This window comes from Chelonoidis abingdonii, chromosome 1 (assembly GCF_003597395.2).
Source record: "Chelonoidis abingdonii isolate Lonesome George chromosome 1, CheloAbing_2.0, whole genome shotgun sequence".
In the NCBI taxonomy this organism is placed as follows: Eukaryota; Metazoa; Chordata; order Testudines; family Testudinidae; genus Chelonoidis; species Chelonoidis abingdonii.
This window is the reverse complement of record NC_133769.1, coordinates 208,213,985-208,231,312: the sequence shown is the minus strand read 5'-3', so window position 1 is coordinate 208,231,312 and position 17,328 is coordinate 208,213,985. Positions and strand designations below refer to the sequence as shown.

Below are 17,328 nucleotides of genomic sequence, written 5' to 3'. Positions count from 1 at the left end.
TAGGAGAAGAGAGAAGCAGGGAGCTGCCAGCAAGTAGGGGCAGCTAAACTCTGAGACTCTTCTTGCAAGGCAGATTGCATTCTCCCAGAAGGAGAGGAAACTAGAGCAAGGGCTGGCTGAGAAGGGATCAGCCAGACCCTGTGAGATTGGGAAGGGTTTTTTTTTTTCCTTTTACTTTGCCCAAGCCTGTGTCTCGAGCTAAAAGGGACTGAGCTAACAAACGGAGGGCAGGTACTTTGCCACACAACGTTTTGAATTCAAGGTCCCAGGCTCATCTTTGAAAAGTGTTTTGCAGGTTCCTTTGAGGATGAGGACTGATAGGTCAGATATCAAGTGATTTGTGGGGGCCCAACTCATAAGTTCTGAAGTTTTGAGTTGCAATACTGAATATTACATCATGTCAAAGAATTTAAGTCAAGGTTCTCACTTTTCACAGGCTGCATCTTAATACAGTTATTGTTCATGGGCCAAATCCTCCTCTCTGTATTAATTCAATGAACAACACATTATGAGTATTCATTTTTGAAAGTTTATAATTAGTGAACTCTGGGGGAGTGGGGCACACAAGGTGGAAGTTTCGCCTAGGGCACAAAATACCTTCCCACGGCTCTGGATATAGTTGCATCCTTTTGGCAGAAGCCTACCTAAAATAATTAAACTAAGAAGAAAAAAAAAACAGCCAAACCCTGAGATGACAACACATGAGGTTCCTTCTCCACTCTGAACTTTAGGTACAGATGTGGGACCTGCATGAACACTTTAGGCAACTACCAGCTTAGATCTGGTCTTGCTGCCACCATCCGATTCTGAGTTATCTTCTGGAAAACTCTCAAATACCAGTTCCCCTTTCTGGATAGTCTGAGAGACTTCTTCACCAAATTCCTGGTGAAATACCGATCCAACCCGTTGGATCTTAACACAAGAAGAATTTAACCATCCCCTCCTTTCCCCCACCAATTCTGTGAGTCCAGATCCAATCCCTGGATCTTAAAACAGAGAAAAATCAATCAGGTTCTTAAAAGAAAGCTTTTAAGAAAGAAAAAAAATCATCTCTATAAAATCAGGATGGAAAATAACTTTACAGGGTAATCAGATTCATAGAGCCTGAGGAACCCCTTTAGCTTAGGTTCAAAGTTACAGCAAACAGAGGTAAAATCCTCTCAGCAAAAAGAACATTTACAAGTTGAGAAAACAAAAATAACTAACACGCCTTGCCTGGCTATTACTACAAGTTGAAATACGAGAGACTGGTTCAGACAATTGGAGAGTCTGGATTGACGTCTGGTCCCTCTTAGCCCCAAGAGCGAACCACCCCAAAACAAAGAGCACAAACAAAAGCCTTCCCCCACCAAGATTTGAAAGTATCTTGTCCCCATATGGTCCTTTGGGTCAGGTGTCAGCCAGGTTTCCTGAGCTTCTAACCCTTTACAGGTAAAAGGATTTGGTGTGTCTGGCCATGAGGATTTTATAGTATTGTACAGAGGAGGGTTGTTCCCTTCCTTTAAGTTATGACAAGGCATTTCAATTAATCTTGATGTTTATCTTGATCTTGTATTTGTGCCTAGATTCTCGTGTAGAGCAGGATTTTATAAGTCCCATAAGAATTAATTGTATGATTTGCTTTCATCCTGTCAGCCACACTTTTGAATAGCAGAAAGGAATGACAGACCAGAACAATCCTTATGACTGATTATGGTCACCTTTTTCTTTAGATAAGTTATGTCTACTATGGTTCCTATACGTATTACAAATTAGCACTCCAGTTAAATACACATTTCTTTGTTTTACGGTTAAGTAGTAAGAGACAAGATCTTGTATTGTATCTATGTTAAGGATATTAGAGGAATGTTGAGGGTCTGAAGCCCAATGTGAATTGTTTTAGTTATAAGATTTAGCAAGCTTGATTTACAACGTATTCTGCTAAATATATAATACTGCTTTGTATACCATTGAAGGTTTCTGTAAGAGAATGTTTTGTGAATGAGAATGCATGCAGCAGGAAAAGATAAGGTGTGAAAGCCATCAACAAGTGTCCAGTGGTCAAGCATGGCCAATATCAAACAAATACTTTGCCTCAGTTTTAATGAGGACTCATGATAGCAGTGGACAGTACAGAGGGGGAGAGATAACCGTCATCTCATTGCCAGTTTACTCCGGCAGTAGATGGTACAGAACGACTGGTAACCATCTCTGCTATCATGCAAAAGCAAATGAATGCTGCTCTGTAGCGCTGGAGTATCGCCTCTGTCCGCGGCATCCAGTACACATACGGTGCCGGGAAAAAAAAAGCTGAATGAGCTCCATGGTTGCCGTGCTATGGCGTCTGCCAGGGCAATACAGGGAAAGACGGCGCGAAAGGATTGTCAGCTGATGTTTTCCCAGAGGAAGGAATGACTGACGACATTTACCCAGAACCACCCATTACAATGATTCAACCCAGAATTCCAAGGGGTGGGGAAGACTGAGGGAACTATGGGATAGCTACGGAAGAGCTACCCACAATGCAACGCTCCAGAAATCGACGCTAGCCTCAGACCATGGACGCACAACGCCGAATTACTATGCCTAGTGTGGCCGCGTGAAATCGAATTTATAATAGTTTTATGAAACCGATTTTAGCTAATTCGATATTATCGCGTAGCGTAGACGCGGCCTCAATCTAACTGGCCATTAGATTGACTCGAGCACCAGTCAACCAAGCTCGTGCTTGGGGCGGCAGATTCTAAGGGGTAACATTCCATCCAATCCTAGGGCAGCACGGCCACCTTTTTTGTTTGTTTGTTTGCTGCTCTGGCCGCCCCATAGGGGGTGGCAGCATGGAGGAGGAGAGTGCTCTGCTGGGAGCCAGCTGCGTGCTCCATCTGTCCCAGCTGGTGCCAGTTCTGCAGCAAACCCGGCAGCCCACATCCTTCCTTTCCCGCCAACAAGAGCAGCGTTGAGCCCTCCCAGCAGGCGGCATGGCAGGAGGGGCCGAGTGGTGATTGCTCTGGCTGAAGGAAGCCCTGGCTGCCCCCCTTCTCTTCCTCCCCCCGCCCTCTGCTAGGCATGGTGCACACTCCACTGCCCAGGTCTGCAGCGCAGGGACTCCCGCTAGCCAAAAGTATGCACCCTGGCTCCGGCCGCCCCACAGGTTTTTTTGTTTGTTTCGCCGCTCCAGGTTTTTTGGGTTTTTTTGCTTGGCTTTTTTGCTGCCCCAGAGCCGGCCCTGGTATGTGTATGTGTGTGTGACTGAAAAGCATATGCTAACTGTTGTATTTTCAATAAATGCTGCATATTTGCCTTCCTCTATAAAGATCCCATGTGCTCTGTATGGGCATAACACTAGAGCATATGGTATCCTACAAGGAATTCAGGGCCAGATTACAAAACAAACAACAAAAAAACCCCACCTCATGCCGCAAGTAGCTTCACTGAAATCAGTGGAATCAGTTGTGGAGTAAGGAGCTACTCAGCATGAGGAAGGGTGACAGACTCTGGTGCTAAAAACAAGAGACATATATACCACATTCAGCAATCAACAGCAATAGAAGCCCATCCACCTGCTTTGCATTATCTTTCCCATATACAGGCCAAAACCCAGGACATTCAATCCTATTTAAGAAGACTTTTAAAAAGATACTTACTCCTCTGTATTGAAGTACGATGTTACATCAGGATTTGGGGCACCTGCAACTGCAAAATTACTGCTTCCAGTGTCAACCAGAATATTTAACTGCAAAACCAGAAAAGAAAGGGGTTTTTATTTTCATTTCCGTTTAAGCTTAGATGAAAACATAAGTACAATCTTAAATTTATAAATGAAGATGAACATTGCTGTGGAGAATAAACTCAAATATTTATGCAAAAGTCACTTTAAGGGAAGATACGTTGCTGTGACTTTTCATCAAATTAGCCCACTACAGTAAAATACTTAGGCTCAAATAAATTTGTTAGTCTCTAAGGTGCCACAAGTACTCCTGTTCTTTTTGCGGATACAGACTAACACAGCTGCTACTCTGAAACCTGTCACTATGCAAGGTCTTGAGACACATATAATACTTAAGACACACAAGTAGTCAATGGAACTATATGAATGCTTAAAGTTAAGCACATGTATATGTGTTGTCAGGATTGGGGCTGTAGGGATCAAAGGCATATGTTAATAACCTGGGCTTGAAAATTTGGCCATTGTATAATCAATGTAAATGGAGAGGGTAGCTGGGGGACAGTGATTCCCAACGCAGCGCAATTAAAATATTAGATATGTTAGAACTTTTGGAGTTTTTGCCTCAAGGTTCACTGGTAGCAGAACTAAGGGGAGATGAAATGTTTCCTCTAACTGAAAGATGAGGTAAGTAAAACACAGATTTCAAATATCTATAGCACTAGCAGAAGGGAGAGATCTGAGAATGGGAAGGAAAAGTCAGGTTGGAAGTGGAGAAATGATGATGAAATATGGGGGAAGCAGGAGCATTATGACACAGATTTAAAAAAAAAAAAATAGAAAGGTAGAGTTTGGGTGAAGATATTTTAGTTCATAGTTCATCCTGAAACGATCATTTTAGCAGCATTGAGTAGAAATGCTCCAAAATCAGAAGTTCTGCAAAGTTAACCTTTCAAGATCATCACCACCATCAAATGACCTTACAATTGGTCACTTTCAAACTTGCACTGGGAGTGCATCTGTCACGGAGTTCCCGGGCAATGCTCTGGAACTGCTCCCCACAAAGCCAGTCAGGACTTTGGGGAGCCTCCTCTCCCTTGGAGAGGACTGTCTTCAGGGCAAGAAGCTCACATGGCTTCACCTCCTGGGTCTCTCTTTGGAGCATTCAGCATATGCCCCTCAGTGCACTTTCCACGCAAGTCCACCCAAGCAGGGTCCTGGGGAAGCCAGAGGGTCCTGCACGCACCCCCACTTCGCTTCACAGTCAGACATGACTCTTAAGCCAGCCAGTAAAACAGAGGTTTATTAGATGACAGGAACACGGTCTAAAACAGAGCTTGTAGGCACAGAGAGTGGGACTCCTCAGCTGGGTCCATTCTGGGGCCCAGCGAGGCAGACCCTCCGTCTGCACTCACGCCTCATCCCCAGCCAGCCCCAAACTGAAACCCCCTCCAGCTCCTCCTTTCTGGCCTTTATCTCTTTCTTGGGCCAGGAGATCACCAGATCTTTGTTTGCCCACACCTTTAGCATCCCCTTGCAGTGGGGAAGGGCCCAGGTCATTAGTTGCCCAGGAGACAGAATGTAGTTGCCATGGAGGCACCCACACAGAATTCAGAGGAAACATTAAGAACAGCTCCACTTAGTCACAGCATCTCAGGTAATTTTTATTGGGCAGTCATTGGCAATTCCAAGAAGCAGATTTAAAAAGATAAAAAGGTGTCCATTCTCACTTTCTTGGGTAACTTTACCTAGTTAATAAATGATATGGGATTGAACAGATAAGTAGAGATAAAATAACTGACCATCAGTCTATGGCATCATGTTCTGAACTGCTCACTTGTTGACAGAATAGCTTAACCTCATTGCTACCAATGCTGAAAGCATTCAAAAATTACTAGTAAGTTAAAATAATAGCTTTTGGGTACTTTTTACTTGTCTTCTGGTTTCTCAGACTTTGGGGTACCTTTAGATCATGTTTTCAAGCTTTACTCTGCAACCCTAAGAGCTAAAAATGTACTTTTCCCTAAAAAAAAGGGAAGCTGAAATATTTCATACTCACTTGATTCCAGAAGCTGAGGCTTTAAGAAAAAAAACACTAGGTAAAACTGGCAATAAAATAATGAGCTGACAAACTGTATCCTTCATTTAACAATAGCTTGGAATAATGTCTTACAATTTATCTACAGAGAATAACAATTTTATTCTATTTTTCTTCATAGTAGAAATGAGTATTCTTTCAGAAAGAAATGGCTACAGTGACTAAGCCCATTAGAAACAACAAATATTACCTCAGAGGGGGTCTGCATAGAGACCTGAACAAATAATGGATTGGTTCACTGGCAATTCCCCCCAAAATTCATAGACTCAGACTCTAGGACTGGAAGGGAGCTTGAGAGGTCATCGAGTCCAGTCCCCTGCCCTCATGGCAGGACCAAAAATTGTCTAGACCATCCCCGATAGACATTTATCTAACCTACTCTTAAATATCTCCAGAGATGGAGATTCCAGAACCTCCCTAGGCAATTTACTCCATTTATTGAAAAAATAAATAAATATTGAAAAAATAAATTTTGTTCAACCTGAAATGAAACACTTCATTTTGATTCCAAGCATTTTTACATTTAATTTATAATAAACAATTTTACACTAAAACAGAAGAGTAATCTGAAATAAAACAATTGAAACATTTCATTTCAAATGTGTAGAAATAAAATTTTAAACAAGTTTTTTTTTTTTTTTTAACTGAAATAATTTGGTGTAACAGACAAATTCACAAAACGTTTTGGTGTCAAATTTGCTTTTTTTTTTTTTTGCTGAAAAAACATTTCAGTTGAAAAATTATGTCCAGCTCTAGATGCAAGACTTCAAATTAATTAGTGTTTCGAAAGCAATTTGTGATCCTTGAGTGAAGTAATATTATATGTGTATGTGTTCAGCCTTGACATCCATAAAATACATAGCACCATACATGGAGGAGGAGTTTAATTTAAAAATCAAGATCAAATAGCTAATATATGAAAGATGCTTTAAAACCACAGAAAGGCAGCACCACACAATTCATAAATCCCAGAATAAAGTCAATTTTACTGCCCACTTCACTGAGCAATACAAGATTCACTCTGTCTGGTTCTTAAACAAAGAAAAAAATCCCCCATAAAATACAAAAAACAGTAGAACACAAAAAAGTTGCAAGCCCACTCTAGTACAACCAGCATTCACATGACAAATTGCAATTCAAACTGACATTCTGTATGTATATGTTTATGCATAACTAGACACAGACAGCTAATACAAATACACACATATTGTAGTTTTCACAATAGATCCAGTGAGTAGTGGAACATTTTGGGAGGGGTGTAAATTACCAGTGGTTTCCCCAGGAATTGAAATTAGGGAGGTTGTTTGAATTTACAGGGGGGGTGTCAGGACCAATGAGATATATAAAAGAGATATGAATAAAGTAAATGTTTTGTTAGGATGATCCAAATTTAACATAAGAATAATGCAATTTACACCAAAAACGTAACAGGTCTAGATTTCTAAAAAAATATAAATTAAAAAAAAATATTTAATTTAAAATTGACATTTGAAAAGTAAGCCATCATGGGATTAGAGGGAAGTCCCCTCATGGATCAGTAACTGGTTAAAAGATGGGAAACAAAGGGTAGGGATAAACTATCTGTTTTCAGAATGGAGAGAGATAAATAGTGGTATCCCTGAGGGGTTGGTACTGGGACCATTACTGTTCAATATGCTCATAAATGATCTGGAAAAATGGGTAAACAGTGAGGTGGCAAAATTTGCCGATGATACAAAACTATTCAAGATAGTTAAGTCCCAGGCAGAGTGGTGAAGAGTTACAAAGGGATCTCACAAAACTGGTGACTGGGCAACAAAAATGGCAGATGAAATTCAATGTTGATAAATGCAAAGTAATAATGCACATTGGAAAACAATCTCAACTATACATACAAAATGAAGGAGTCTGAATTAGCTGTTAACACTCAGAAAGAGATCTTGGAGTCATTGTGGATAGTTCTCTGAAAACATCCACTCAATGTGCAGCAGCAGTCAATGATTCCCAACATTCTGTTTGCTTTTTTAAAAGAACAGGAGTACTTGTGGCACCTTAGAGACTAACAAATTTATTTGAGCATAAGCTTTTGTGGGCTCCAGCCCACTTCATCGGATGTAGCCCATGAAAGCTTATGCTCAAATAAATTTGTTAGTCTCTAAGGTGCTACAAGTACTCCTGTTCTTTTTGCGGATACAGACTAACATGGCTGCTACTCTGAAACCTTTGCTTTTTAAAGAAAGGGATAGATAATAAGACAGAAAATATCATATTGCCTCTATATAAATCCATGGTATGTGTACACCTTGAATACTGTGTGCAGATCTGGTCACCTCATCCAAAAAAGATATATTGGAAATGGAAAAGGTACAGAGATGGGCAACTAAAATGATTAGGGGTATGAAACAGGAGGAGAAATTAAAATGACTGGGAAATTTTCAGCTTAGAAAAGAGATGACTAAGGGGGATATGATAGAGGTCTATAAAATCTTGACTGCGTGAAAGAAAGTGAATAAGGAAATGTTATTTAATCCTTCACATAACACAGAACTAGCAGTCACCAATGAAATTAATAGGGCAGCAGGTTTTTTTTAAAAAAAGGAAGTACTTTTTCACACAACATAAAGTCAACTCGTGGAACTCTCTGCCAGGGGATGCTGTGAAGACCAAAACTATAACAGGATTAAAAAACAAACAAACAAACAAAAAAAAAAACGAACTACATAAATCCCTGGAGAACAGGTCCATCAGTGACTATTAGCCAGGATGGGGAGGGATGCAACACCATGCTCTGAGTGTCCCTAGCCTGTTGCCAAAAGCTGGGAATGGGCAACAGGGGATGGATCACTTGATGATTCCCTGTTCTGTTCGTTCCCTCTGAAGCACTTGGCCTTGACCACTGTCGGAAGACAGGATACTGGACTATATGCACCATTGGTCTGACCCGGTATGATCATTCTTATGTAAAAATTAATTATAATAAAAAAATGTTTAGTAAGAAACTCTCCAACATAACGGCCTCTCAAGACAGCAACAATGTGAGATAACCACCTTGGCAAATAATGCATTTTAAAAATCCTGGCCTACTGGGAAACATACTTCTGTAAGTTTCCATTCCCAATCACAAATCTAGCATTCTGGAGCAAAGTCACTAAAATATAGTCCAACAAACAAATGGTTCATTTAACATGCCCCTCACTTTTTCCTCCACCGCACCCCACTCACTTGTGTTGTCTTTGGTCAGAGAAGACTCAGAGTTCAGAGGTGCTTTCACGTGAGTACACCTTCCAGGTGGGGGACAAGAAGGCATCTTGCTGGTTCCTCCAGCTGCTCACTGTTTGTTCTGGCCACATCTGTTCGTTGTGCTACCGTTCATTCCACCATTCTGTTGCCAATGGCCCTGCGCAGTCACCTTCTGCAGCCACTGTCACTGTGACCTCTGCGAGTTGGTCTCTTGAGGTTCCACCAACTCTCAGTGATTTCAGCTGAGTTCTCAGTGGGGGAACCTCACTGCTAGTGCAGGCTTGGCTGTATTTTACGCAAAAACACTGTCCCCACAGCAGGGCTAAGCACTTAGACCTGATTATCAGTGATTTTAGCTGCAGTGGTCACTTAACAGAACAAAAGACTATCTATGGAGCCTAATCAGCTCTGTCTTTAAACAGTGGAGAGGGACAAGCCTGCACCCTCTCTCTTGATGCCCTCAGTCAGCACAGGCTAAGTACGGTTCTAATGCCCTTTACTCATACAATAAGAACAACAACATTTCATTCCCCCACCCCCTGCATTCAAGTGATTTGTAACCCAACACCAGCCAAAATCTAACACTTGGGCAACACAGCTCTGTTTGCTGGATATCTAGGTAGATTAGGTGTGATGGTAAATACAATCTGGTCCTGAAGCCTTTCCCTCCACCTCATTATTAGCTGTCAGGGAAAGCTCATTTAGACATTGCTTACAAATCATCATTTGAAATTATTAGATTGGCCAACATCACTGAAATGAATGCACTGACACTGTCATAAAAAACAACAGCTGTGTAAGGAAGCTAGTCTATGTTCATACTTTTCAAATCTATTTAACTTTTTCAGATACATGTATTTTATCATACACTGTATATGCTTTTAAAGTGTGTATTAATGTTTCAATTTCAATTCCAATTCAAATTTCCAAACAGTCATTAAATTGGCATGTTTCAGAGTAGCAACCCTGTTAGGCTGTATACGCAAAAAGAACGGAAGTACTTGTGGCACCCTAGAGACTAACAAATGTATTTGAGCATAAGCTTTCGTGGGCCCACTTCATCGGATGCATAGAATGGAACTTATAGTGAGGAGATATATATACACATACATAGAACACGAAAAGGTGGGCGATGCCCAATCAGCTCTAAGAAACTAATTAATTAAGATGTGCTATTGTCAGCGGGAGAAAAAAAAAAAGTTTTGTATGCTAATCAGAAGCATAGGACAGTTGACAGGAGCTGTTGAGGAATACACATGGGGAATAGCTTCAAGTGGTATGATCAGCCTTCCCGCTCTATTTAGGCCTAAATGTTGTATCTGTTTGCATATTTATTTTCAGTTCGCAGTTTTTTCTAGTTTGGGATTAATTCATCACATCTATTGAGTTTTTGAACTGGTTGCAAAATTGCCACCTTTAAATCTGTTCTGAGATGCCAGGTGGTTGAAGTCTCTCCTACTGTTTTGATGTTACGATTCCTGTATAGATTTGTGGTCCATTATCTTTGTGAGAGACTGACTGTTTGCAATGACATGGCAGAGGGTATGCTCGCACATGATGGGTATATCACAGTGGAGATGTCAGGTGACGAGCCCGTGAAGGTGCTGAATGTAGGTCATCATGGTGTCACTTTGGACCGATATGTGGACGAAGTTGCATTGGGCTTTGTTTAAATAGTTATAGGTACGTAGTGGTTTTTATTGCAGTGTGTTGGCTGCTGGTGGATATTGTTCAGGTGGGGGCGCGGTAAGCGAGATGCCTTCTCCCAAGACTGGGAGTGCGAGGATCTAATTAGAATGTGTAAGTCTTTGTGATGCTCTGTGAGAGCGTGTTCAGTTGGGGCTGAAGTGATAGGCTTAGCGTGTTGCTGTTACTTCTTGTTGGGCTGTCCCTGAGTAGGTGACCAGGTACTTTCTGGTCTGTAGTCAATCTTTTCCCTTCCCCAGGTGGGTATTGTAGTGTAAGATGCTTGTAGAGATCTTGTAGGCTTGCCTCTGTTGCGACATTAACAGGAGAGCAAAGCCGTTGTATCTTAGAGTTGGCGTAGAACAATGACATGGGTCTTCCTGATGAAGCGAGGATGTGGTAATATAATGGTCAGTAGGTTCTGTAGGTGGTTTATTGACTGTCCCTATTAGGCCGTAGTGGTCAGAAATGGAACCGCGTGTGATTGGCAGGCTGGGTGCAGAGATGAAAATGGTTGCAAATCATAGTGCAATCCTCAAGGGTTCTTTTCTCATGGGCTGATAGATAGAAGGTCAGCAGTCGTAGGAAAACTAGGGTAAGGGTTAGAGAAAGCAGGAAGCGTGTTCTAGTCAGCATAAAAATGTTGGCATACTGTGGGGCCCTGTAAGGTCACATAGCAGTTGCACTGAGACTTGAAGTGTTGCAGGGGGCCAGTGGGGTTCGTTCTGACCGGTAAGTGTACCCCATTGACACCGGATGTGAAAGCAAGTCCTGTATTGAAATCAACATGTGCAGAGATACAAATCTCAGATCAAGCATCTCACTAGTCTTTGGCCATGTTTTATTCTTACTTGTTTACATAATTTCACCAGGTGCTACAATTCATCTTCCACAATTCATTAACCCGGATCCTTTAATTACGGTATCCTCTACCAAATACTGACCCCCTTGATCGCTTACATCTTGTACCATAAACAAAAGAAAATAAATGATCACGTACTCATGCTGCTTCAAAGACATATTGATAGCTCCGGGGGGGGGAACATAGGCTGAGAATGTAAACTTTGACCCCAACGTCACATATTGCCAGCTACTTGTTCTTCCCCCCCCCCCACTATGGTATATATGTCCCAATGTGAATACTTGTGGTGAGGACAAGTCGCAAAGTTCAGCCCAGCTTTTGCGCTGTAATAGTTAAAAACTGGGGGGAGGGGAATTAAAGGGGTGTAGGGAAATCACTGTAATTACTGAGTTTTCCTCTTTAGGCTGCAGTTCCTTTCAGCTCCACATCTCATCATGAAGGAAAAAACACTTTCTGCATTGCAGTACCAAAGCCTACTTTACATTGCGCTGTACTCTGCCAATAACAGAAAGCAGCTTATAGAAGCAGTTATCATTGTTACTTATGCACGCGTATACAATGGTTTGTCATGAAGTGTCAGAGAAGTTATTGAGAATCCAAGGCTGCAACACAACTGCAGAGATAACAAAAAGATTATAAGTGGCAAGACTGCTTACGTGCAAAGCACTATTTAAAACAAACACAGACATGCTTGTTTGTCCTATTCATGTAAGGAAAGCCTTAACGTCGCCCCTCCTCTCCTCTCCTCATATATATTAATATTAATATTTATCTAATATTATATATACACACACACACACACACACATACATATATACACATACATATATACATATATATAAAAGGTACAAGCTACTTTTTCCTTTGTAGGTCACCTTTAATAGAACTATAGGACATGCAATGAAAATCTATAGGGACATTTGATTATTATTTTGTTGGATTTAAATCCTATGTGGAGGTGGATTAAGGTTTTATGGGTCCTGGGGCCAGAGCAACTGGCGGACCCTCCCCACCCCTCCCATCTGCAGTTCCCACTCCCGGCATTTCTGCTAGGGCATGGGGGCTTGCCCCACTCCACCTGCCCAGCATTCCTTCCGGGGAATGGGGTGCCCACTTTTCTGGAGCCCTCCAATTGGCCAGGGCCCCTGGGCACGGGCCCCATAATTTGCTTAATGTTGAGTTGACCACTATGAGGATTACATTAAGAGCATCTAATCCAAAAAGCAGACAAGGTAGTGACATTTATCTTTACCACGCCAAAATCTGAACATGACATTTTACACATTATTCTTTGCAGCTCTTTTGCTGAAGACAAAACCATCAAGCTGTGCTAGTAAAGAGAAATAAAATAAAGCCATACATTTAAAATCCCATATGCTAAACATGTTATGACAGTGAGGAGGGGGAAGGCTGGACATTTAATGGCATAATCTATATCTATTCTGAAATGACCAAGATATTAAACCCAGGCACGTCTATTGGGGAGTCAACCTCCCTGCCAATACATAATTTAAAGGGTTCCTCAAATCTTCCAGTATTTGGTTTTGATCCAACATCAAGAAGAGTTTTCTGTATAGTGCTCTACTTCAATTTAAAACAAGGATGTAATGATTTGGGGAAGCTATTCACCACTTATAAATTCTAGCTCATTTTATGAAATTGCTGTGTCTTTTATTGTGTTTCAGCATATGTGGAATCAACCATCTGCTATCATAGCTGGTGTTATGTCTCCCAGACCTGGGACGATCCCAAGTTATTAACCGGAATAGTTCCCATTCAAATGGGAGAACCTTTGAACAATGGGATGGCTAAAGCCTACAAAAACCAGTTCGACCCAGCTTGTCTGCAGGAAGAGGTGATAGAATTCCCCCAGAAGGTGAACAAAAAAGCCAGTTATTCACACAAGCACACAAAGGCAGAAAAACTGAGGAAGTACTCACAGAGGGACTCAATGGGGCAGGTCGCCTGAGTAAGAGGCAACCTCTTTGATCAGATGGGAGCTGAAGGACATTGACTGCAGGAGTCAGAGAGAAAGACTCCATATGTTTCGGAGGAGAAGCCATGAGCTGGAGGAGTACAGTCCAACACAGGGGACTTGGAACCCTGAAAGAATACTGACCCAAATTCCAAAGAACACTCAAGAGTGGTGAGGAAACTGGGTTAGGGAATGGCCTACAGTGTTTATAGTTAAAGGAAACAGACACAGACTTTGCAAGAGTGTTTTTTTTTGTTTTTTTTTTTAAAACAACAACTTTTTACTTCACATAACACAAGAGATAGAGCTCTAGGTAAACTATAAAGTGTCCCAGAATGATTAAACAGTGAACCAGAAATGCCCATGAGAGGGAGCTCTTGGAAACAGGTACACATAAAGTACTGGCACTGGTCCTGGGGGCCCAGGCAGTTAGGCTATGGACTCCCACTTCCAGAAGGGATACCAGACAGGGAGTGTGCCAGAAATGCCAGGTTTACCCAGTGACCAAGGGGAGCTTACAGGCAGAAAGGCCCAGCATGTGGGTCCAAAAATCAGCAGCTGGCTGAGCTTTCTGGGGAGCTTGACCAGGGCTGAGTCAGACTTACCAGAGTGCCTTTAGAGATTTTTTTGTTTGTTTGTTTTTAAACCTCTTCATTGATTAATATCAATTTTAGAAGCTACAAAACATTTGACTATTGATTTGTTTTCTTCTTTTTCCATCTGGCAACACCTCAGTCATCTCTGGTTCTGATCCCTGTTCCACTTATTTGCTAGAACAAGCGGTGTTGCTATTGTGTCATTATTGATAGTTACGTGACGTATTGATAATGCCGAAGGGTAGGAGTTAATATTCAAAACATGCAGTCATCAGCCACCCCATCAGGAAACCATCTCCTGCCAATCACTGAGAGAGTCTCAACATTTCGTATTTTCTTGAAAAGCCAAATGAGAAGACAGTGATCATTCAAGTTTACATGCACTGGAACCCTCCCATAGAGCTGTTACCTACTTGAATCCTGGCCTTCTTTTAGAGTTGAGACCACACTGGTCAGAGTTATTAGTGATCTCTTGCTGGTTTTTGATGGGAGTCAGCTGGCCATTCCCTACTTTCTACCACATGGCACCCATCGCTGGAGTTCTCAGCACAAACTAAATTACAGTACAGTTCTAATACAAACTAACGACAAGTTACCGTGCCTTCTCCCTTCACTGAAACTGCTCCCACCACTGCCAACATTTAACACAACCTTTTCCTGGTCAAGTCCCAGGACCTGCACTCCATTCTCAGAGACTACTCTGCTGCTTTTGATGCTCTTTGTTGTATAATCCAGATTAAACCATAGCTGATCTTTGACTCTGAAGACTGGACCATGCAAATAGGGTGTTTTTTTGTTTGTTTGTTTCGAGTCCGATACTGCCTCCAGACTAGTGGACCTGATCCTTTTAGCTGCAGCAGCAGAGGTTTATACATTTAGATCAAAAAGTCACATGTTCAATTTCTTGTTGGCCTTATCTTTACTGAGGTGGTGATGGAGGGGGGGCTCAGTAGGTAAATTTTTACCTCAAGGTGAAATCCTAGTGAAGACAGGACATTTTGTAGTTTTCACTCGAGTTAGCAGCTTGAGTTAAAACACTTAACTTGACCTGCTAAATTATGGGAAAAACTATGAACTCTGGTCTTCACTAGGATTTCACCTCACTTCAAGAACATACCACCCCACCCCCCACACACCCAATGAAGATACAAAGACGCATTCAGGGGAGTTGTTAAGTCTCATGCTGCTCAAAACTTGGCCTCCCTTGCTTTCAGGCTTCCTACTTCTCCTGCTTCAAATAAGATTTATAGTCCGTCTCTCTTGCTGGAGTGTGCCCATACAATAAGCTATTCAATGGGCTGCTGCCCACCTTTAGGGACTATTCCCTTAATATGTATAGAAACTCCAACGCTTGCACAAGTGAGAAGCTTAGTTAGTAAAGCAGTGCAGTCTGACACATGCAAATCTTACGATACACTAAAAGCCTACCACAGTTGAAAAAACCCAAACACGTAGCATTAATTCATATCTTATTTTGTTTTACACGTCCGTAATCAACCTTACCAGAAGTAATTTGCTAAACAATACATTAAAAGAGGGAAAACCATTAGGTTTTTAGTTAGTGATTAGCAGCCAGAAATCACTGAGATAACGCTTTTTTTTTTTTAAAGCTGGTTAATAGATAGGAAAATTAGCAGCCAATTTAAATACTGCCTCATTTAACACAATGATTCCTAATTACATTATCAGCCCATCTGGTAAGAATTGCTTGCAACCATCAAACAAGACAGAAAACACAATCTAACTACTATATATTATGTTTGCACACAGTTGTGTGATTTATTGGCACTGATTTTGCTAGTTGGGTTCTTTTACAATTTCAGTTCTGAAAGTTAATCATTTTATAATTCTGAAATATTGGCTTTTTAAAAAATAGTTATAGTATTCTTTTATTATCTGAAATGAGATTATAACATTTACAGACAGATTTCTCAAAAAACTGAGCTTCATTATAGTTTTTTTCACCTGTTCCTTTTGAAGATTCACTTGAATTTAAAATAAATAAAATATATTAGAGGAATATTTGGAAGAATGCCTTGGCGTATAGGATCCCAGTGTTGTGCACAGCAGTCAGAAACATGGCCTCACTTTTTTGCACATAAAGTAAAGTAGAGTAGAGTATACATTTACAACTAATGCTTTTCATGTGAGCCTGGAACAAAGTACTGTCCAGCTTTGCTCATTTCTACTAACGACTGAGATCCTGTTGTGGAACTCCACAGGCGACAAAAATTCCCGGTTTGCCATCATTTCTGTGCAGTTCCCAGATTGCAGTTACACAGTCATAAATTATTCTGTTATACCCTGTAGAAGAACCCACAGAATGGTTCTCAGTTGTTTCTGACTGGCTGTTATACAGCTGCTCTGACTCTGAACAAGTGGCCCACCAGGCTTTACCCAGCTAATTCTGCAACACTGGCTAATGTCTTCATGTAAATAGCCATCCCAATAGTGAAAGCTCTTTTATAATGGCTATCAAAGGGAGAAGGGAGCAGCATGCAGTTTCACGAAGGTAAACTGTGAGAGTTCTCAGGCTGATTGGGTGGGAGTGGCAGTGGAGAGGCAAACATCTAAACCGAAGGAAAGTTTAAAAATGAAGCTAGGGTGAGAGGACTGGTAATCCATGTGAAAAAGAAAAAAGGCGTACAAGACAAAATGCAAACTTAAAGTTAATCATTTCTCAACCTTTTTTGTTACACAGGTGGTGCCACACATTTTACCAGCGTGTCACATTGTTTGGTTAGGCTGTTGAGAGATAGGCAGATGAACAAATTTTGCAAGTCAGTGAGTAAGCAAACAAAAACGTCAAGGATAGCACAATAGACAAACACACAGATAGCTGCAAAATGATTTTACAAAATATTCTACAGAGCATGTACTGAGTACTGGTTTAACACAAAAGACCTCCCCCCAGCACTTCTAGTTGGGGTTGCCCATGATCCGATTGCAGAAAACCGAATACCTCTGCCCTCCCTCCACCCAACCCCTGCTCATTCCATCCCCCCTCCCTCCGTCGCTCCCTTGCTCTCCCTCCCCTGCGATCATTTTCACCAGGCTGGGCAGGAAGTTGGTGCAGGAGGGGGAAGGGGCTCCAGGGTAGGGCCAGAAATTAGGGGTTCAGGACTTCAGCTGGGGGTGCGGGATCAGGGGTGGGGCTGAGGGGTTTGGAGTGTAGGAGGGGATGTGGGTTCTGAGAGGGAGCTCATGGCTGGGGCAGGGGGGCAGGAGAGAGGGTTCAGGCAGCTTCTG

The 17,328-nt window shown here is 41.6% G+C and overlaps 1 protein-coding gene across 1 annotated transcript in view; it reads right to left on the bottom strand.

Annotated features, from left to right (window-relative positions):
- BACE2 (beta-secretase 2) overlaps nt 1–17,328 on the bottom strand; it is an 86,712-nt gene that overhangs the window by 39,769 nt on the left and 29,615 nt on the right. Inside the window, exon 2 of the mRNA XM_032791681.2 lies at nt 3,624–3,712. Within this exon, the coding sequence (XP_032647572.1) occupies nt 3,624–3,712 (89 nt within the window). The remainder of the gene's footprint in view (nt 1–3,623; nt 3,713–17,328) is intronic.